This window comes from Erinaceus europaeus, chromosome 1, assembly GCF_950295315.1.
Source record: "Erinaceus europaeus chromosome 1, mEriEur2.1, whole genome shotgun sequence".
Classification (NCBI taxonomy): domain Eukaryota; kingdom Metazoa; phylum Chordata; class Mammalia; order Eulipotyphla; family Erinaceidae; genus Erinaceus; species Erinaceus europaeus.
The window spans coordinates 69,744,737-69,768,148 of NC_080162.1; the positions used below are offsets into that span (position 1 = coordinate 69,744,737).

At 40.7% G+C, this 23,412-nt stretch overlaps 1 protein-coding gene across 2 annotated transcripts in view; it reads left to right on the plus strand.

The window, feature by feature from the left end:
* SLC23A2 (solute carrier family 23 member 2) overlaps nt 1-23,412 on the plus strand; it is a 155,246-nt gene that overhangs the window by 69,112 nt on the left and 62,722 nt on the right. For both annotated transcript variants that reach the window (XM_060186733.1, XM_007539560.3), the window contains 2 exons: nt 442-703; nt 19,485-19,583. In XM_060186733.1, coding sequence (XP_060042716.1) covers nt 596-703; nt 19,485-19,583 — 207 coding nt within the window. In that variant the 5' untranslated portion in view covers nt 442-595. The remainder of the gene's footprint in view (nt 1-441; nt 704-19,484; nt 19,584-23,412) is intronic.

Here is a 23,412-nt window from a genome sequence, read left to right on the forward strand (position 1 = left end):
GAGAGAGAGAGAGAGAGAGAGGGGAAGAGTACTCCAGAGCATCACTGTGGTACATGTGATGCTAGGGATTGAGCTCAGGACCTCATGCTTGAGAGTCCAGTGTGCTTTCCACTGCACCACAACCTGCATCATTCTGAGCAGTAGCCCTATAGCTCCTAATACAGATAGTATTGGATGATAAGGTACATAGTAGTAGCATATTAAAGGCAACCCTATGTATTCTGATATTTTTGACCCTGATATTTTTGTCCAATTTAGTGACCCTTGGGGGTAGACAGTTAATGCAGAATCTGTTAGTGACTGTAAATGAAGAGTGCTGGGATCTTCAAAGTGTTAATTTTTGGATATATGGATATGACTTAGATGCTGGCTTTTCTTCAGGAAACAATAAGACATGGTTTGTTTCTTCAGTGTGATTTGACTTGCTTTCTCTTTTTCTAGGTGCTAAAAATGGCACTTATGGAACTCACCTCTGCCTGAAAATTGGAAGCTCAAGGTTTTGCGACAACCAACCCAGATCCTAGGCTCTGCTTGAATAAGCTTTCAGTTTCAGTCACTCCAGTCCAACAGTCACTACGCTACCCCCTTTCTCTTCATGATGGGCATTGGTAAGAACACTACATCCAAATCCATGGAGCCTGGAAGTTCAACGGAAGGGAAATATGAAGATGAAGCGAAGCACCCCACTTTCTTTACTCTTCCGGTAACAGCATTCATTACCTGTCTTCCTTTCTTCCTGAACCAGTCTAAAGTAGTGTTTTTTCTTTTTTTCTTTTTTTAAATTGAATCCACACAGGATTAGTGTTAATACTCATGGTTTTCAGTGAAGGTTAAAGGTATTTGGAAACCAAATGCTTTTCATGGGATATAATCTCTGGGAACTGTTGGCTGACTGTTTTTTGGCTCTGTCTAGAGTCACCTGATGGGATTAACTTCAGAAAAGAAGCATTATTGTGAATTTGTAAGAACAGACCCAATACTTACCATGTAATGGAAGATGTAGAAGGCTTAATTTTATCTCTAAAGATGTGCTCTTGTGAAATAGCCTGTAACCTGACTTCAGACTTATATTGCAAGGTTGGGGTAGGGTGGGGGGGTTAGATGAATGACTTGTTGGGAGCTCAGATGTTTGTGCTTTATATTATGACCAAGTCCAAGACAGAAGTAGTAGTTTTTTTTGTTGTTGTTATTGTTTGTTTTGTTTTGTTTTAACCTGGGAAAGTTATTGAATAGAGAAGGCTGAACAAAAACATTTAGGTACTCAGTGACATTATTTTTCTAGATGTAGGATTTATAGTTTGAGGTTTATAAAGTTATCTTAAGGGTTGGTTTAATTGAAAAAAAAAAAGCAAAAAACTCTTTAGACTGAATTTGCCTCAAGATCTTTTGCTCTTACTACTGAAAATGAAGCTAATGAAAAGAACGACTCTAGGATTCGCTACACTTTGGCATTTACTTAGTAAGAAAAATGTGGATGTAAAATCTTTCAATACATTGCTTGACTTAACATGGGCTTTACATTTTAATTTTTTACTCTACTAACTCAGAGAAGTGTTCCACTAGCCCACAAATGGTTTATTTCTTCCTGTAAAGTAAAACTCTCCCTCTCTCCCTCTCCCTCCTCTCTTTTCTTCCAATATTTATCTTTTACTCTATTACTTATGAGAAAGAAGGAGAAGGAGGGGGAGAGAAAAGCCAGATGCACTCAAATCCAGTGCTCTACCAAATGAGCCATTTTCTCAGTTGTTAAAGTGAATTTTTGGAACAACTAAATTTTCTATCCTATTGAAGTCTTAAGTTTGACACAGGTTTTCTAGGGGAAGAGGAAAGCCAGTTGCTCAAGTTTAAATTAGATTGTCTTTAAAAAGTGAATGTGGGTATGCCAGGTGGTAGTGGTTCTTTCAGTAGAATACACACATTATCAGGGGCCGGGCGGTAGGGCAGTGGGTTAAGCACACATGGTGCAAAGCACAGGGACTGGTGCAAGGATCCCAGTTCAAGCCCCAGCTCCCCACCTGCAGGGGGTTTGCTTCACAGGCTCTGAAGCAGGTCTGCAGGTGTCTGTCTTTCTCTCCCCCTCTCTGTCTTCCTGTCCTTTTGCGATTTCTCTCTGTCCTATCCAACAACAATGGCAGCAATAACAACAACAATAATAACCACAACAACAATAAACAACAAGGGCAACAAAAGGGAAAAAATAGCCTTCAGGAGCAGTGGATTCGTAGTTGCAGGCACCGAGCCCCAGCAATAACCCTGGAGACATCATCATCATCATCATCATCATCATCATCATCATCATCATATAATAAAAAAGGATACACACATTATCATATATATGAGGATCTGGGTTCAAGTCCCTGGTTCCCACACACAGGGAGGAAGCTTCATGAGTGGTGGATCTGTGCTGTAGTTACCTTTCCTTCTTTCTTCCATATTCCCCTTTCTCTCTTGACTGTCACCTGTATCACAAAAAGAAAATGCCTCCAGTAATTGTAGAACCATGTAAGCACTGAGCCTCAGCAATAACCTTGGTGACAAGGAAAGGAGGGTGAGCATGGGGGGTGGGGAAGATACCAAGAGACCATCTCTATGGCCTGAGGTTTTAAAATAATTCACTAATGCTTCTTGCACCCCTCTTTTCCTCCTCAGTTCACCTTTTTCTTTCTTTCTTTTTTTTTTTTTTTTTTAATTTTTTAAATTTTATTTTATTTTTGCTTCCAGGGTTATATCGATGGGGCTTGGTACCTGCGTTACAAATGAATTGCTCCTGGAGGCTATTCCCCCCCCCCCTTTTGTAGCCCTTGTTTATTGTTGTTATTGCTGCTGCTGTCGTTGTTGGATAGGATGGAGAGAAATCGAGAGAGGAGGGGAAGAAAGAGGCGTGGAGAAAGACGCTTGCAGACCTGTTTCACCACTTGTGAAGTGACCCCTCTGCAGGTGGGGAGCTGGGCTTGAACCGGGATCCTTACACAGGTCCTTGTGCTTCACGCCATGTGCGCTCAGCCCGCTGAGCTACCGCCTAGCCCCCACCTTTTTCTTTTTCTTTCCTTTTATTCTGATAAATAGAAACACACACACACACACACACACACACACACACACACACACACACACACACACACACACACACACACACACTCACCCCTCTGCAGCACTGTTCTACTACTTCCCCACTGCAGGTGGGAATTAGGGTCTTGCACTCAGGTCGGTCCTGGCACACGATAGCTTGTGTGCTCTGCTGGGTATGCCATCTGACTCTCACTTTTCTTAAAAATTCACTGAGTGTCTAAGAATGGTTGCTGCCTATGCCTTTATCTATCTGAAAATGGCTGTATTTTGTTTCCAGTTGTTGGGTTTACCTTCATTATATAATTATATACCAGTGCTTCCTAATTTGTCTTCATTTCTCTTTCACTGATTTTCATGACTTTCTGAGTGTTACTTTCTTGATGGATTTCCCAGCATTATTTCCCAGATTACTAATAATATATTTCCCAGTTGTTCAATTTTCATTTAGAGTCAGTCCTCTCCTGGTGGTTCCTTTAAAGATATCCTCCCCTCTCTCCATCACCCACTTCCTCACTCTGAGAAGTATGTGCTCTCCTCCCACCCCACCCCTTAACCAGAGCAGCGCTTAGCTCTGGCATATGGTCCTGTGGGTGATTGAAGTAGGGATTTGGGAGAGTTTTGCTAGTCTCATTGCCAGTCCATTTGTTGGTTTGCTTCTTTTAAATGTTTATCTAGTTTTAGGTTTGCCTATTTTGGAACCTTTCTTCTTTGATTATATTTTCAGTAGTGTGTTTTGGTAAGGGCAGCCAGCGTTCCTCAAAATATTAATTTTCAGACTCATTCATCCCTGCAACTCTACAGCAACTGGGAATGTGGATACAATCTGTATTTGGGTGTAAGTATAATGTGACTATAAGGTTGCTTTAACACTAGAATTTAATTAGTGGACTTAGTAAATTTTTTACCCAGATTTCTAGCTATAAAAGTGAACATTAGAGTGGAGAGTAGATAGCATAATGGTTATGCAAAGAGACTTTCATGCCTGAGACTCCAAAGTCCCAGCTTCAATCCCCCACACCACCATAAACCAGAACTGAACAGTGCTCTGTTAAAAAAAAAAAAAAAAAAAAAAAAGTGAACATTAAAAAGAGGGAAGAAAAAGAGGCATAATGCTATAGTTGGAATCATGGGGGGGTTGAACTGCTGGGTGGAGAGAGATGTCAAGGGAGAGACTGTAAAAGGTCAGTACATGAATCATCAGAATGACTTGGAATCAAGAAAGCTAAGAAGTGTGTTAATATTAGTTCTACTGGAAGAAAAAGAAGATGAAATAAAAAAGAAAACAAAATCTCAGCACAGAATATTTATAAAGAAATCATTCATGTGGTGGAACTTAGAGTTGTGGAAAGTTTTGTTAGAAAGCATCTTATTGATAGAATAAAAATAAGGACATTATTCGCCCATACTACCCCTAATGAAATGGTTAACACACACACACACACACACACACACACACACACACACACACACACACACACACACACACACACACACACACATTTTTTAAAAAAGTTTTTATTTATAGAATGGAAACACTGATAAGACCATAGGATAAGAGGGGTGCAATTCCTGCCAAAGGAACTCCATATCCCATTCCCTCCCCTGATAGCTTTCCTATTTAACCTTCTTTCCTATTCTTTAACCTTATTCAGCTTTTGTTATCCTTACTTTGTCTGACAAGGTTAGCTTTGGAGTGATTGAGGGACATACAATAGAAGGTAGGTGAGGAGGGTATCTAGGTCTAAGTAGAAATTATTTCATTAGGTACTTTATGGTGTCTTTTTAGGTCTTTCTGCTTGCTTGAACTTCTGGATATATGTACGTATGCCCCATCTCACAGACCCTGGTCTGTATCTAGGTTTTGAGGTTTGTTAAGAAGTGTACCACCCGAAAAGAATTTAAGGAGTCCTATGAGCTAGGAAAGATCTCACCAGAGTGATGAAGCTGGTGGATTCACATTCCATGCCTGACATCTCTGGATGCAGTCTGAAGTGAAACATGCCGAGGTGGTACCGGTTGCATTGATTAGGTGGGAATCAGCAGGTGCAGTTATCAGTTGGTATGAATTGGGAGAAGCATGTAGGAAAGTGAGCCTCACCCTAGAGGTTTCAGGACTAGGAGGAATATGGGCTTTCTAGAGAAAGGGGAGGGTTCCTGCTGTCTTAGGGTTTAAGAAAGCAACAGTACTTCAGACAGGAGCTCAACCAGCAATCATTTTCCCCTGTAGTACTAGAGACTGGAAAACTCAAGAAAAAGTTACTGACAGTTTGGGTTCTTGGTGAGGATTGTCTTCCTGACTTTCAGATGATTGCCTTTTTGTTTTCTGGGGGACTTAACCACACCAGGATGACTTTTTCAGATGGGAAGGAGGGAGAGAATATCACAGCTCCAAGGCTTCCTTCAATACTATGATGGGAGTCTGGGCTTGAGCCTGGGTTACATGCCTGATGAAGCAGCACACTGTGCACCTGAGCTACTGCCCCAGCCTAGATGATTGCCGTCTGTCCTGATTTTTTGTTTCTTTAGACTTTTTTTTAAATTGGATAGAGACATAGAACAATCAAGAGGGAGGGAAGGGGGCAGTGCTTCATTGGTTGCGAAGCTTCCTCCCTGTAGGTGGAGACTAGGGGCTTGAGCACAGGTCCTTGGACACTGTAATATGTGTGCTTAACCAAGTGTGCCACTTAACCATGTGTGCCACCACCTAGCCTTGAAGATTGCTTAATGTGCCCTCACTAAGAAAAAGTGATGACACATCAGTTTGTTTTTTCCCTTTTGAGGAATTCCATTGTGGAGAGGGGGTTGGTTCTACCCTCATGATCCCACATCATCTAACTACTGTCCAAAGGTCCCACCTCCTAATACTGTCATGTTGGTAGTTAAGGCTTCAGTATATGAATTAGGTGGGTAGGGGATAGTCTGTTGATAATAGGCATCGGCAATCACTTGGCAAGTATTTATATAGTGCACATGCTTATAGCAAGCAGGTGGCCGGTTTATAAAACTTTATAACTTACTCTTTGCCCTCAAATAGCAAGTTAGCCAGCAGCATGCAAGCAATTCCGCAGCATGGAGTATGCGGTGCTATAGGAGTTTCTATATGGTGCAATGGAGAAGATCCTCCTGGGGTGACTGATCAGGAAGGAAAGAATGAAAGACCTGTGTCTAGCTGGAGACGCACACATAATGATGGCAAGAGTGGCTGGTTTCTGATGACTACAAGAAGGGTTAGGAGAGATTAGGGTGACGCTAGAACTTGAGATATATATTTTTGTGCAGAAAGCATAAGATTTAGAGAAAATGGTGGGTTTGGAGGTTTCATCTGAGGCAGTTGTGGAACCAAAGTATTGGTACTACCACGCCCTGCAGGTGATGGGTGTGTGGACTAGAGAGGGAGAAGGAGTGCTGAAAGATTTGGAATTTGCTGGGGTGGTGACTGAATTTGTGGGAGGGGATGCTGTGGAGAGGGAGCTGGAGACAGAGAGGGGAAAGGAGAGGGAGAGAGATGGAACACAGGAAGAGAGGAGGCTGCGGGTGGTCTTGACTGCTGGAAGAGCCCAGACACGGTGACGCAGCTTGGGGACCAGGGCAACACTGCCTGCTTAGTGCTTCACTTCATCCTGGCTCTGAAAAATGTAAATATTGAAGAATAACCAACTAGGGCAGCTCTGCATGTTTGTCTCTGCAGTGTTCAACACAGTAGCTGCCCTCGTATGTGGTTAGTGTGTGTGTGTTTACCAGAGTACTGCTCAGGTCTGGTTTACTGTGGTGCCAGGGATTGAATCTGGGATTTTGGAAGCTCAGGCATGAAAGTCTTTTTACATAACAATTACGCTATCTCTTCTACCCTAAAGTGAAACCTGAAATTAAATTTCTTAGTTGGGTTTGAGACTCACAAAAGACTAGTGCTTAGCTCTTGTCTTACTTGATGGTCTGGTCCTTCAGGCTTTGAGTTGTTGAGGTACGTGAAGACAGGTGAGCTGGAACTCTGGGAATCAGGGGTCCAGGTAGGAGGAGGAGGACCAGTTCTGGATTAGGGTGCTGTGACCTTTGGTGTTAAGGATCTCATCATTAGAACATCTCTTAGGTATTCTGTGTTAAAGAATTGGTCCCTACATTGTTTCAAATGCTGATAATTTAGAAGTTTAGAAACTGTTTTTCACCTTTTCATTTTGTTTTTACCTGTGTAGTGCTCAATTCAGGTTTATTGCTATGCTTGGGAATAAGCCTGGAATCTCTAAGCCTCGGGCATGAAAATCTTTTGCATAACCATTATACTATCTCTTCATTTATTGCTGCTTTTTGAAAAGACCTCCTTGGGAAGGAATCAGTTTCTTCTTACATATCCATGAAAAAAATTTAAATAGGGAGTCGGGCAGTAGTGCAGCGGGTTAAGCGCAGGTGGTACAAAGTGCAAGGACCAGCATAAGGATGCCAGTTTGAGCCCCCGGCTCCCCACGTGCAGGGGAGTCGCTTCCAGGCAGTGAAGCAGGTCTGCAGGTGTCTGTCTTCCTCTCTCCATTTCTCTCTGTCCTATCCAACAACGAGGACATCAGTAACAACAACAACAACAACAAAACAACAAGGGCAACAAAAAGGAATAAATAAATATTAAAAAAATTTAAATAAAAATAATAAATCCACAATAGAAACAGAATAATAAAGTACAACTAATAATATTGATAACTGGTATTAAGTCAGAACAAGAGACATACGAAGCCTCAGGCTTCATAGGAATTAGATTATGTGACCAGAGTTGATATTAAGTAGAGGAAACATAGAAAAAGATCTTCTTACATCATAGGAATCTTGAGAGGCAAATTTGTGTGCTTTCATAGGGACCTCAGATGTATAATAGGGGTGAATGTTATGTGGTAAGAAATAGGATCCGGAAAAACATGGCAAGAGGTCTTGAAGACCTGCCATTCCCTTTGGACACCGGTAGAAGTACAGCCAGAAAGAGGCCTGTGTTTGCGCTGCGGTTCTCTTCGGCTAGTAGGTCTCCTGTAAGGGCGTCCAGGGGAAACTAAGATAATAGCCTGAACTAATACAGCCTGTTGATCCAGCGCATGGTTGTCCCACTGTTGAGTTCAGAATTGGTCACGGTGTTTAAAATTCCTTAAGTTTCTGTTTTTTTTTTTCCCCCTGTGGCTTCTGACAGCCTCTGAGAATAGTTGTGTCTCATTCTCTTGAAATAAGACCTCAAAACACATAATTTATTCTAGAGATATCAGGGGTTGGGCTAAGGAATAGCTTTAGTGGTTCAAAAGTTTCAAAGAAGGGAAGAAACTACTTCTATAGTCTTACAAACTTATAATTAGCTTCAGCTTCCCTTCATGCTCTCTCTTTAGAGCTATGTGGCCCACAGTGTGGCGGGGACTGCCCAGACTCTGCATAAAAAGTAGGTAAGACAAGTGTGGCCACCAACTGGTATTGGCTTCATGATCCGTTGCCCAGTTCTGTATAGGTGGGCCTGGTCAAGCAGCTGGAAACTCCCAGGGCAGGTGACATCAAAGTTCTAAAATATGTCTAGATATAGGAGCAAGTCAAGGGGATGAGGGGAAAGCATTGCCAAGTCCTGCTGGTGGAGTTCAGACATGAGAACCCATAGTGTGTGAGTAGGATATGGTCAGGCATTGGAGGAGTGCTGACCCCAGAGCCAATGCACTGGACAAGGGTGTGACAGTAAGAAAGGAGGAAGACATAGCTTCAGATGCCCTCCTTGAACTTCTAGAAGATGAACTGGCCAACTATGAGGATGGAGATTGGGGTGAGTAACCTAGGAGTTGGGGCAGAGTTAGAATTGAGTATTGGTCGGGAGTCAGGCGGTACAGTGCAGCAGATTAAGTGCAGGCAGCGCAAAGCGAAAGGACTGGCCTAAGAATGCTGGTTCGAGCCCCGGCTCCCCACCTGCAAGGGAGTTGCTTCACAGGCAGTTAAGCAGGTCTGCAGGTGTCTGTCTTTCTCTCCCCCTCTCTGTCTTCTTCTCCTCTCTCAATTTCTTTCTGTCCCAACAACGACATCAATAACAACAACAACAACTACTACTACTACAGCAATAAAACAAGGGCAACAAAAGGGAATAAATAAATAAAACACATATTTTAAAAAATGTTGTTAAATTCCGAAGGCTCTAGCTGGCCAGGCTAGCTTCACGGGCGGGTAACAGAGACGCGGAGACAACGGCTGGGCAGGGAAGCTGTATTTCTTTATTCAGGAGCAACGATTCATAAAGTAAGACGAACTAATCACCAAACAGAACTCTGCTGTCTCTTTGCGGTGGCGCAAGCACTCTCTCTTACTCTGTAACTCTGGATCTCTGGCCCTCTGCAACTCTTCAACTCTCCCACTCTCTGGAACTCAGGAACCCTCTCTCGGGGTTCCTTGGGGCGGGGCCAAGCGGGGCCAAGCGGGCCCGCGAAATTAGCAGGACTGATCCAATTCTCTTGGCGGGGGAGAACTAGAACCCAATGTAAAGCATACAACAACAGCAAAAAAAGAATTGATTCACCGGGGAAGCAGTTACAGAAGCCAGACCTTCCACTTTCTGCAACCCACGACCCTGGGTCTATACTCCCAGAGGGATAGAGAATGGGAAAGCTATTGGGGAGGGGATGGAATATGGAGATTGGGTGGCGGGAATTGTGTGGAGTTGTACCTCCCCCCACCCTATGATTTTGTTAATGTCTCCTTTCTTAAATAAATAAATAAAAAGAATTGAGTATTGGTCATGGAGACATGTAGTTAGAAATTAAGTGCTGAGGTCTTTACTCGGTGGTGGTTTGGGTGATGGGGGAGAGTAACACAATGACAGCATGGAGATGCTATCTATCAGAAGCCTATGGTATTGCATGGCATCACCTGGGGAAAGGTAGATGTCTTCAAGGGTGAGAGTATATCTGAGGACCCAGTGATGAGAAATCCTTAATGTTTGGTGATGTGGAGGCTGAAGCAAAGGGGATGGGTAAGGAGGGGTTGTTGATGAAGTAGCAGGGAGCCAGTGCAGAAGGCATTGAAGAGTACAATATGGGGAATAAGAATGAACTATTGGATCCTCATCTCTCCAGACCCCTGCCCCACTAGGGAAAGACAGAAACAGGCTGGGGGGGAATGACATTCTATGCATTGTATTTGGGGAATATTCATGAAAAATCAATGCAAAAGCAAAATAAACAGCAACTTATAACAACAAAGAAAAAGAAACAGGTTAGGGGTATAGATTGACCTGCCAACATTTATGTACAGCAGGAATGCAATCGCAGAAGCCAGAATTCCACCTGTGCCCGCATCCCCCCCCCCAAAAAAAAAAAGTTTGATCCATACTCCCAGAGGGGGAGAAATGATAGGGGAAGATGAGAAGAGGGCTCTGAACTCCCAACTCCATCAGGACCAGGAGAGAAAAGATGGTGAAAAAATAAGAGAAGGTAGGACCATGGAGAAAATGGGCAAATATATATAAAGATAAATATAAAAATAATGATCAGTCCATATCTGTCATCTTGGGGAGAACTAATGGAAGATTTCAATAGAGGGAATGGCGACATGAAACTCTATTGGTGGGAAAGGTGTCTAATTGTACCAAATGCCTTATAATTTTGTAAATCAATATTAAATGATTAGTAATGATGATAATGAGGAAGAGGAAGAAGAATGGACTGTTGGATTTAGTCAGGGTTGGACCTTTGCCAGTTGAGTACCAGAGAGGATAGTGGAATTAAAGATGCATGCAAAAGCAATATAAGATACACCATGGATCTTAGGTGGGACCTAAACAGTTTTATAATTCACTAATTAAGAAGAGATTTGCACAGAGGTCATGCATACCAGGTCTGAACTTGAATTCCATGTTCATATCTAGGAACATTCTAGGCTGAACTCATTTCAGGACCAGTCTTCCTCAATTGGTAGAGTATGTTGACCCAGCCTCCCTTTGGAGAGTGGGGCAGTTTCTACCATTGTTATTTTACATTGAGGGCAAGGTCCTGTATAGGTCTATAAGAGGTTTACGATATTATTCCTGATGGAGATGACCAGTGGTGGTGGAGAGAGGGATCTGTTAGAGGTTTAGATTCATCATATCTGTATGGGAATCCCAGGATTCCCTGACTAGGGCCCTGGATGATGGGGTGGCCTAGTAGTGACCAAAAGGGCCACCATTAAAGTGTGCTGGCCTCTTGCCCTTACCCAGCTTTTGTAAACTTTTAAGGACTTTTTAATATTAGGTGTATGTCCTAAATAGAGGGTTAGAGTGTTAGATCTCAACTGGATGGTAATAATACTTATCTTGGGAAAATGTTCCCATTCAGTAAAGATAAATCATGGAATCAGCAGTGTGTCCTTCTGCGAAGGAAGGATTTGAGGATGACTGTTCACTGGAACTTGCCTAAAGAATTGGTTTAATTTGTCTTTTTTTTCCCCCCCATATATTGAGAGTTCCAGTCTACTACGTAACGGTTATAGTTTAGAGGAAAAGATATTTGACAGGTCAGCAACAGCCTAGATAATCAAGAGGCTGTTTTGTTTGTTTTTGAGATTGTATACACTAGAAAACATCTTAGAAAAGGAGTCTTTCAGTATGTGTTTTGAGATAAAACATTGAAAAAATGGAATTCAAGCCATTTTTTAAAATTATTATTAAGAGATTCTATTTCACTGTGATGGTTGTTGGTGGGTCTAGAACTCTGGTGGGGTTACGGTGATTTATATGCATTAAATGCAGTAGGAAAATGTTCCTGTAACCCAATGGTTTTAGAAACCAATCATAAATTACTAACATAAAAATGTTTTTTAAAAAATCCCTCTCATAGAGTTTTTTTTTTTTTTTTTTTTTTAAATCATCAGATGAGCACTGGTTGGTGGTGGTGCAAGGGATTGAACCTGGGACTTCAGAACCTCAGGCATGAGAGTCTCTTTGCATAACCATGACGCTAACTACCCCCCCCCCCATCATAGAGTTTTTGATGTTCTTAAAATCTTTTTTTTTCCCCTGCTTAAGTTTTGAAGTTGTAGTTTTACTTACTGTAGCGTTAATTTAAATGAAGTCTTGGTAGTTGAAAGATTTTAGTAATATGAAATCCCTCTGGTGTATGCAGTTTGGTGTAAATAGGGCTCTTTCTCACTACCTTGGGGGGCCTCCCAACGGTGAGTAAATGGCTCTCTCTCACTCTTTGTCTCTTTCTCCCTTTCTCATGACCCACGTGTACTCCCAACATGTGGGTGCTCTCAGTTTTCCTGAATAAAGTTTAAAATTCCCCGGCAGCACATGTACCGGTGTGATGTCTGGTTCTTTCTCTTCTATCATTCTCGTTAATAAATAAAATATTTAAAAAATAAATGAATTAAAAAATAAACTGTAGCTAAGACAAAAACATAAACAGTATATACACAAGTACAAAAAAAAAAATTAAAAAAAAAAGTTTAAAATTCCTGAAAAAGTTAAAATGGGCATAGAATAACAATGCTGCAGTCACTTCCTAGAGCAAGCTGACAAAGTTGATCTCGACAGATCATTTCTTTTGTGCCAGATCCATAGGATCATGGTCCTAGAAAGGATTATGTTGTTCATTCTGCTCTTCTTTGTGTTTTACCTTGTGCTCTACACAACAACAGATGTGATGAGACACTAAGCCCCATTCCTGCTGCCACTGCTTTCTCAGAGTCCTCTTCATTTCCTGTCTGGATCATCCTGAGGCCTTAGAGTCATTCCTTCTAGTAGTTATTGTTTTGCTGAGGCAACTAAAAGTTTCTTTTTCTTTTAGGTGTTTCTACCAGCTCAACCGCTCACCATTCACCCCTAGCCTGTATTCTTCTAAGCTAGGTAGGCAGGCTCCTGAGGTTTTTTGTTTTTGTTTTTTTAATTTATTTTTAAAATGGAAACACTGACAAGACCATAGGATAAGAGGGCACAGTTCCCACCACCAGAATTCCGTATCCCATTCCCTCCCCTGATAGCTTTCCTATTCTTTATCCCTCTGGGAGTATGGACCCAGGGTCACTATGGGGTGCAGAAGGTAGAAGGTCTGGCTTCTGTAATTGCTTCCCGGCTGAACATGGGTGTTGACAGGTCGAACCATACTCCCAGCCTATCTCTCTCATTCCCTAGTAGGGCAGGGCTCTGGGGAAGCAGAGCTCCAGGACACATTGGTGGGGTTGTCTGTCCAGGAAAATCCGGTTGGCATCATGGTAGCATCTGGAACCTGGTGGCTGAAAAAGAATTAACATATAAAGCCAAACAAATTGTTCATTAATCATGAACCTAAAAGCTGGAAAATTGCAGATGAAGATTTTTTTTTTTTGGGGGGGGGCCTCCGTTTTGGAAATAGTAGGTCTATTTTAGGTATATTCCAAAAGGCCCATGTCTTTATTAGTTTTTGCCTGAGCCTGATGTCTGATATGTAGGTGGACTCAGGGTATTGTCTGGGGAGATGATGTCAGAGCTGGAGCTCCTGAGCTTTTAACAATTAGATGTGGGATATTTCACATTAGTTTAGTCTCTGGCATAATCTAGACCCATAATTCTGTTGGAGAAAACACCAATTTCCTGTCAGAAGCTGGTAAAATACTTGAGTAGGAAGCTATATGAGGCTGCATGGCTGTAACTGTCCAGTTAGCCTCCACCCCCACTCCCAGTTTTACATGTTTGTTTATTTTGTTTTGTTGTTATTCTTTGTTTGAGCTCTGGTTTATGGTAGTGTGGAGGATTGAACTGCTGAGCTCTGGTTTATGGTAGTATGAAGGATTGAACCCGGGCCCTTAAGAGACTCAGGCAAGAGACTCTTTTTACATAACCACTATGCTGTCTCCTCTGTCCAATTTTACTTGTTTGAAAGCATTCACATTACCCCTCAGATATTATGGTACAAATGTGTTATTGGAGTGAAATGGAAGTAGCAAGATAACCTTTTGGGGTTATCATAACCTAAGACTGATGAACCACTGGGTATTTAGTATATAGTTTAATACTCATATTTTTCATGGTGGTTAATTTTGAAATTTCAACTAATTTTGAAGGTAGGTGGGGATTTTGCATATTCATTAAAAAGGGGTTTGGGTTACAGGCTAGATTTAAGAGACATTTTAATTTTAGAATTTATGTCGATGCCAGAGGAAACAATGGTATGTTTGTATAGGAGAGGATAGGACAGCATAAAAAGAGTTCCTCTAGTCTGAGGAACTTTGTCACTGTTCTGAAAATGATTGTTCTACTATAAGAGGGTCCACTTAGCTAAAAGACACATGATAGTGGAAGATGAACTTTACCAGATCTCAAATAGATAATAAATTGAGTTCTAAACACCCCTAGTCAGAGGCATAGGGATTCCTAGGTGCCTAAATCCTTCTCCTTGCAGGTGATAAAATTGCCTCGGAATCATATCTTCTTCTTCTTTTTTTTAAATAAATAGTGTTTTTAAAAATATTTTTTATGTATTAATGAGAGAGAGGGAAGGAGCTAGAGAGAGAGAAAGAGAGAGAGAAAAACCAGAACCAGAACCAGAGATCACTCTGGTACATGTGCTGCTGGGTATTGAACTTGGGACCTCATGCTTGAGAGTCCAGTGCTTCATCCATTGCACCACCTCCCAGACAACTGAATCATATATTCTTGTAAAATCACAGATTCTTTGAGCTGTCAGTTGAAATGGGTTTGCTGTTGTTGGTGCCTGTCATTCTTTCTTCTGAGCATCTCAGGATTACTATTTAGAATCAGATGCTTTAGCAGTATTACCTTAGCTTGTTAGTAAACATCAAAAGACACTTAAACAAGAAAGACATTTGTGCAGTGAGCAGTGGACACACTCTCCCACCCTAGGGCAACATAGCACTGCATATTATGGTCAAAGCCAACCACACAAATATGACAGTGATTGTGCAATATTAGCGTAGAGAAAAAAATAAATAAAGCCACAGTTCGGATTCAAATAATTTTGGGGAGTGAAAGGACGTCCTGTTTCCAAAGGGTTTAAATAAGTGGAATTTTAAAAATAGAAGTAAAACGCGATCAATTTCCAGATATGAAAGATGCCAAGATTTCCCCTCTTTATCTGTGGTACTGTTAATAACACAAAAGAGAACTTGACTGTATTCAGTTTAGAAAGCTTTCCAACTACGCCTTGTATTTGCCAGTTGGACTAATATTTAGTGATCTGAAGATGTGAAACACAGGATAGTATCAGTAACATTTTTGTCCTTTTCTCTGGAGGGAAAAAGTTCACAGTGTCTTTCCCAAAGAGTTGATTTTAACATTTGATTTTTAAAATTAAATTTCATGTTTAAATATTGAAGAAAAGATACCATCAAGATGGCCAATTTTTAAAATATTTTATTTGCTTATTATTGGATAGAGACAGAGAGAAATTGAGAGGGGAGGTGAGATAGCGAGGGAGAGAGACACCTAGAGACCTGCTTCACCACTTGTGAAGCTTTCCCCCTGTGGGTAGAGACCAGAGGTTTGAACCTGGGTCCTTGCACACTGTAACATGTGTGCTCAAGGACACGCGCTACCACCTGGCCCCCAAAACAGCTAATTTTAATAAAACAAAGGAAAAGTACTAGTAAGACAAACTAGTGCTGTTGAAGTAATGCCTTTTACCTACCTCCCAGGGGCCTTGCTCTCTTTCTGGTGCCAAATTGCTCTCTCTCTACAGTCAGCACCTTTTTCATTCTCAGTGGTTCCAGAAAGTCCTACCTTTTTGGTTTCTTCCTACTCCCAGCTGGGGAAAGTTCTGTGGTCTCCTCCCATAGGGGTTGAATGAATGTAGGAGAGAGATAGTGGCTCAGCTCAGGAACTTGATGCTGATGGGGATGGCAGTAGGCTCCAAGGACCTAGGGCTGACGTGAGCTACAGAAACAGATTAGAAGTCATGGTAGGTTATTGAGATCAGTGATACTGTAATTAAATTAATGTGTTACACCAACCCATGACAGTAAAACCTTCCTTTATGAGAGGGTTTCTGTGGATCAAATGAATTTGGAATTGACTTAAAAAAACATTTTTTATTTAATTTTAATTTTATTTTAATGATAGAGATACAGAGAAAGATCAGAGCACTGCTCAGCTTTGGCTTAAGGTGGTGCAGGGGATTGAACCTGGGACCTCAGAGCCTCAGGTATGAAAGTATTTTGCAGAGCCATTCTGCTATCTCCCCAATCCAACTTACAGTCTTTTGCTATACTTTCCTCCTCTCTTTGCACCTGTGTCTCTGGCAGTGACACTCCATTAACTCATCTTCCCAGATAAGTGAACTCAGCAGCGGCATGGACGCTCCCCTCCATACCCAGCATCTAGTCTAGGGCTGGCGTGTGTCTCCCCTGTGCCCAGCCTCTAGAGCCTGGGATCCTGAGGCTGCCCTTAGAGCAACCCCTATTGGCTTCAAACCCACATCCTTGTGTTCATGAACCAGAGCTTTGTGAAACCCAGACCACTGTCCCTTCTTGTCCAGAAGAAGTCTCATGAAGGATCTGTCATCATCTCGTCTCTTCTGTCACAGCGTGGTTATCCAAAACACATGCCTGATTTTGGCACTGCTTATGTTCAGCCAGAATTTCTTAACTTGGCATCTACTCTTGGATAAAGAATATAAAAATATATATATATATATATATATCAAAGTGAAATTCATATAAATTAACTGTTTTATGTATTTATTAGCCACTAGGGTTATTACTGAGGCTCTGTGCCCACATGGTTCCTCTTCTGAGTACTCCCCCCCCCTGTCTCTCTCTCTCTCTCTCCCCCCTCCCTCCCTGCCCTTCTCCCTCTCTCCCTCTCCCACCCCTCCATTTCTTTTTTAAAAAAATAAGATCAAGATTTTATTCTTTTTAATTTTTTATATTTATTTACTTTGGATAGAGAGAGAATTTGAGAATGGATGGGGAGAGAGAGACAGAGACACTTTCTATACTGCTTACAGTACAGTACTTGTGGGGGCCAGGGCTTGCACCAGAGTCCTTGTGTATTGTAACATGTGCACTGTACTAGTTATGCCACCTCCCAGCCCCCCTCCTCTTTTTTTCTTTCCTTTTCATAGAGGATGACAGAGGGAGAGAGGAGAGAGGAGAGACACTGCAGCGTATCTATCCACCACTCTTGAAGTCCCCCCACATATATGTTCATTTGTGGTGGCCAGGGGTTTGAATCTAAGCCCATGAACATGTGCTGTCGTTCCCACCTGCCACTTGTCAGCCATTTTAAAGTGGCATTTATCACGCTGATACCATTGTGCAACCATCACGTCTGTCCAGATCCAACCCTAGGTGTGAAGGGAAGCTTCATACCTATGAAACATTTACTTCCTGGGGATGTATTTTGGTGAAGGTTAGTTTTAGCTAAGATGTGACAATGAATTGCTTGTGGTCTCCTTTGGTTTAGTAACTGTTGTTTTTAAGATAGTTTATCCTGAGTATGCACTTGAACTTGGCTAGGAGCATGTGTCCTGCAGGCAACTAGTTGTAAAGACAGACAAATGCCACAACCCTGCTTGTCTCTTGTAAAAAGATATAGCATGGTTTTGACAGTTTTAAAAGCAATTTTTTGTTTGAAGTGATACAAAGCATTCTGCTCTAATGGGATATGCACCAGAATATGAATTCTGAATTCATATTCTCTGATGTGAATTGTGAATTCACATCTCTGCATAATTTAAAATTCATCTCAGACATGGGATTATAATCCTTATGACCTTGAATGAAATTTAAGTTTTTGCTGGCTTGCTTTTCTCTACTACAAAAATAAATGGATTGAATTCTTTCTGGACTTTCTTAATGCAAACTCTTGCTACTTGGATCTTTAGTCCAGATTTCTTCCTTATCATAAAAGTAAACTGTCCTCGGGGCCAGGTGGTGCTGCATCTGGTTAAACGCACACATTACAGTGCACAAGGACCGGGTTCAAGCCCTTGCTCCCCATCTGCAGGGGGGGGGGGGCTTGATGAATGGTGAAGCGGGGCTGCAGATGTCTCTCTGTCTCTCTATCTCCCCCTCCCCTCTCAATTTCTGTCTATCCAATAACAAATTAATAAAAACGTATATGTCCTCATAATAGAAAACTACCAAAATATGCAAACAAGAAAATGAAGATAAAACGGTGCTACTAAGTAAAGACAACAACAGATGGTATCTTGGTGTTTTTTATCTCCATCTATATATATCAAATAACACATGAATGTATACTGGTTAAATGACCTGAATGTTAAATAGGACTGGCAGTGAAGAAATAAAAGGTGTTCATTACTGCTCTCCTTGTCTATGGGTGACCTTCACATTGGCTTGTGGCTTTTCTAGATTCTTTACCAGTCATTTAGACATGTAGGGAAGTTATTGTGATTTTTTAAAATTTGCTTTTAACACAATCAGGTTAATTCTAAATTTGATGTTTTTTTAACTTTAGAAGATAGTATTCGAATTCTTGTCAGTGCACCAGCTCTAATAAAAAAAAAAAAAAATTAACAAGACAGAACCAGAACATTTTCCTGATAATATGTGATGCTGGGGATTGGACCCAGGTTTGGTGCTGTAGCAACTGGGCCACTTCCTTGGCCACAGCTTTATTATTATTATTACTATTACTATATTTTATTTACTAATGAGAGGGATTGGAGGAGGTGGAGAGAGAGAACCAGACATTACTCTGGTACATATGCTGCCAGGGATCAAACTCAGGACCTCATGCTTGAAAATCCAACCCTTTATCCACTGTGCTACCCCTGGAGCCACATGCTTTATTATTTTTAATGTTTGAATATTATTCTTTAAATGGATATTCCACAATTGAACTTAGATAATGCTACAGTCATCAACCTTGAATGTACAGACAGCTTTATGGATATTTCTGGAGAACCATTTTCTATGAGTGTAGTTACTGAATTTAGCAAAATCCTATTTTCAATCCTACTGCTAAATTTTCTCCTGGAAATGCTTCCTACCAAGAAGATAGCCTCTCTTAGACATTTCAAGAGTGGGCTTTTACCATTTACTTGGTCAATGCCAAATTAAAAATATTTCCCCTTAATTTATGTTAGCCTTTCAGTGATCATTTCTGAAATTTTAGTGATTATTTATAACTTTCCATGCATATTATTAGGTATATGTTTTTCAGAGATTTATTTGTTATGTGGGTGGTTGGACCAGAACATCTCTCGCTAAGCTTCCACTTGCTCTTAGGTGGTGCTCGGTGTCCCACACCTTACAGTTTCTCCCAGATCCCCCCTCAGTTTCTTATCTCCCTTAGTTGAGCATTCTGTTCTTGGCAGCCTCACAGTGCTCTGTGCTCTATGCTGGGTCATTTAAGGGCACACATTTCTCCAGAGTTTTGTTTAAGGAAACTCTTAATCCATTTGATGGGTGAAGAATGCACAGTCTTCCCCATAGCAGAGTAGTCTCTGATAAAACAACCTCTAAACAAGAGTGTTTCTCTTCAGGTGGTGATAAATGGAGGTGCCACATCCAGTGGTGAACAAGACAATGAAGACACTGAACTCATGGCAATCTACACGACAGAGAATGGCATCGCAGAAAAGGTACCTCTTATACTAGCCCCCCCTTCCCCTGCTGTATGCAGTCTTAGCTCCTTTGCAGGATCTAGATCCTCTGAGATTCTGTCTCTACCCCTCAGTGGGGGCACAAGCATGCTTTCTTCATAAAAGAAATAGAAGAAGTGATGAAAAACACAAGTTAGTCATTTTAATTGGCTCCACTGCGGCTCAGGTGAATTTCATATAGGAGTCTTCCTTGATGGGTGAGGATGCACATCTGGAGTGAGGCCTGGGTGCAGATCTGATTCAGATGCCCAGGGGATGATTTCACACGCTCTGGACATCAGCTGCTTATAACAGGACAGTGTATAACCCACACCTAGTAGTCCACTCTGCCCAAGTTATAGAGTGAATATCCGCTTTTCCACATCTTCGAAGGGGATACTATAACTTTGTAGTTCCCCCCCATATGATAACTGAAAAACCTCAGACTATAATTATTTTGTTTTAAACTCCTCATGAAATAAATCATAAAAAACTTGAAACACAGAGAAAAATAATAGGAAGAGTTCCTGTAAGCTAGCTGTTCATTGTCCCCTGGTGTTAATGTCTTATTATTGAATACATTTCTTACTCATTCTCTTCATGTGTACATATTATTACTTCTGAGCTGTCTGAATGTGAGTTATAGCCGTAAAGCTTTTTTATTCCTAAATATTTCAGCATGTCTTTACTAAAGTCAAAGAGAGTTTCTTGCCATTGGGAGGTGACTCACTGGTCAGAGCACAGGACTTTCATGCCTACAGCCCTTTGTTACTATGATTCTACTTTATTGTTTGATTTTTGCATATGTATTCTTTTTCTCCTCACACATTTTTACCTCATTGAATTAGATTTGCTTTATTTTTTAAGCCAAATTTGAGATATAGTGTTTTTCTATTTTCTCTACATTCTGTATTTTTAACTTTCCTAAGTACTGCTTTAGCCAGTGAATGCTCACATATAATTTCTTCTCTCCCTCTTCCTTCTTGCACCCCCCCCCCCCATGTGCCAATTAGCACTGCTCAGCTCTGGCATGAGGTGGTGCTAGAGACTGAACCTGTGGCCACTGGGGCCTCTCAAACATGCAGGTTAATTATTTTAATGGACTGAGATATCTCCCTGGCCCTTGCAACATCTTTACATTTATTATAACTTTCATATTAGTTGACTGATAATAGAGGGTGTGGTGGGGAGGAAGCGTACCAGAGTATCCCCCTGCAGGGGCGTGCAGTACTGGACTTTATGTGTGTAAGTTCAGCAGCTCCTTAGCAGCTGGGCCACTAGCCATTTTCTTGTTATATTTTATTTATTTTTGATATAACAGAAATTGAGAACAGGAGGGGGAGAGAGAAAGAAGAAACAAAGAGATACCTGGAGCACTGCTTCACTGTTCATGGAGCTTTCCTCTTGCAAGTGGGGACTGGGGACTTGGACCTGGGTCCTAGGTCCTAGAGCATGGTAATGTGTTCTCTTAACCAAGTGCTCGCCCATTGGCCCCACCAGTACATTCTGCATTTTGGGGTGTACTCTTTAGCCTCGATTTTAGAGAATCATTTTCCATATGGAAGAAAGCTTGTTTATTAATTTTCTACTTGTGTTATGGTCAGAAAAAATGCTACATTTTTAAAAAAAAATGTATATTTTATGGTTCAGTTTAATTGCTGTTAACTGTGCTTTTCATCTCTTTTCACTAGTGCTACTAGTCAGTTTTCTCTGGAAAGGAATTTTCTAGTTTCTTCATTTAGCATAATCCTGACTTCTATAGTTAGCTTCTTTCTGTTAGTAGTTATGTTTGCATTTAGCCTATGCAAATAATCCAGAATATGAAGTCATTCTGTTTTCTATTTCTATCTACTATAGCAATAAGTAATGTAGTGTTCAGAATTAAAACCAGTTTTTTTCCACATTTTCACTCTGCCTGTGTCTCCAAAAATAGACCCTTTCTGGGATCCTCCCAGCTAACCAGATCCCTCCTTACATGCATGTGACAACCCCCAGCCCCACCCCCATCATTCAGAGTATGGAGTCTTTTCCTCTCCATTGGAAATAGTCCAAATGCTTTACATATTCCCAGACTGTGAAAGCCCCATTTCTCTTTTTTCTGTTTTCTTTGTTCATTATACATTATGCCATATTTATCCCTTTTTTGTACATTTGTACACAGAGGGAAGAAAAAGACATTCAGCTCATCTTTAAATAGAACTAAAAAGTCGATTCTTTGAAATGACAGATGAAATAGGTCTTTGTTGGACTAAGGGGGAAACAAAAACAAAACACATATGCTATGTGAAAAGAGATACAAGGAACAGGGAAGGGAATATTAACTGCAGTTTTATGATAATCATTTTGAAACCACATCCAGAAATCCTAATCTAGTCCATCCAATTAATTTTTGCATGTAGTGTTTTATTGGAACACAGCCAGTCTTGTTTGTTTACATGTTGTCTTATGCTTTTTCTGAACTACAGTGATAGAGTTGAATAATTGTGTCAGAACTGTATGGTCAACAAAGCCTAAAATAGTCAACATGTTGCCCTTTTCCGGGAAATGTTTGCTAACTGTTGCTCTTAGAGAAAATTATTTCCTAGTAAAAAAGTAATTGACCAAAAATGCTACATTACTTAAATAACCATATAAGCAATTGAAAAATATTAATGATGTTAGGAAGAGTTGATTTTGAAGTTTACTACTCTTTGAAGTATAGGTCATAATAAAAAAAAAAGTCTATTTGTTATATGAGCAGGATAGAGTTATAGGCACAGACACCATAAGTACTGCTTAGCTCTGCTATATGCATGCTGGAGATAGAAACCGAGGGTCTAGAGTGCTCTGAACTCCAACTTCATGAGGAACTGGAGAGAGAAAAGGAAAAAAGGAAGGACACTCAGAAGTAATAATCGGTGCAAGTGTGACTTAGAAAGAGAAGGCCGGATTATAGGGGGAATATAATATGTATATATATTATATATATTATATAGGGGGATTATAGGGGGAATATAATATATATTATATATATTATATAATATATATAAATATATAGCCAGGTAGTTATAGAAATAATAGTCAACCCATATCCACATATCCCTTATCCTTGGGAAAACTGCTGTAGCTTCCAGTGGAAGGAATGGGGATATGCCGGACTCTAGTGATGGGAGCAGTGCAGAATTATACCCCTGTTATCTTAGAATCTTATAAATCATTATTAAACCATTAATACAATTAAAAATTTTTTTAAATAAGGGAAAATAGATATGCATAACAGAAATCACAGGTATTGTATGAGGCTTATTTGAACAATTATATGTCACCAAACTGGAGAATGTGGAAGAGATGGACACATTTTTAGAACTACACACCCTTTTAAAACTGAACCAGCAGAGCTTGCAGAACATGAGTAGACAAAGAATTACAGCCCCCCCCCCAAAAAAAAAAATTGAAACAGTAATCAAAAATCTCTCAAACAACAAATCCCAGGTCCACATGGCTTTCCAAATGAATTCTACAAAGCCTTTAAGAGGAGCTATTACTTACACTGGAGCTACCCTATGACCAGCAATTCCTCTTCTAGGAATTTACTGAAAGAAAACAAAAACATGTATCAGAAGGGATTTATGTATATCTGTGTTCATAGCAGCACAGTTTATAATAGCCCAAACTTGGAAGCAACCCAGATGTTCAACAACAGACAAATGGCTAAAAAAAAAAAAGTGGTATATTTATGTGATGGAATACTAGTCAGCTATTAAAAATGATGAAGTCATCTCTTTTGCATCATCTTTGTTAGAACTTGAAGACAGCATGTTAATTGAGAGAAACCGAAAAGAGAAAGGTG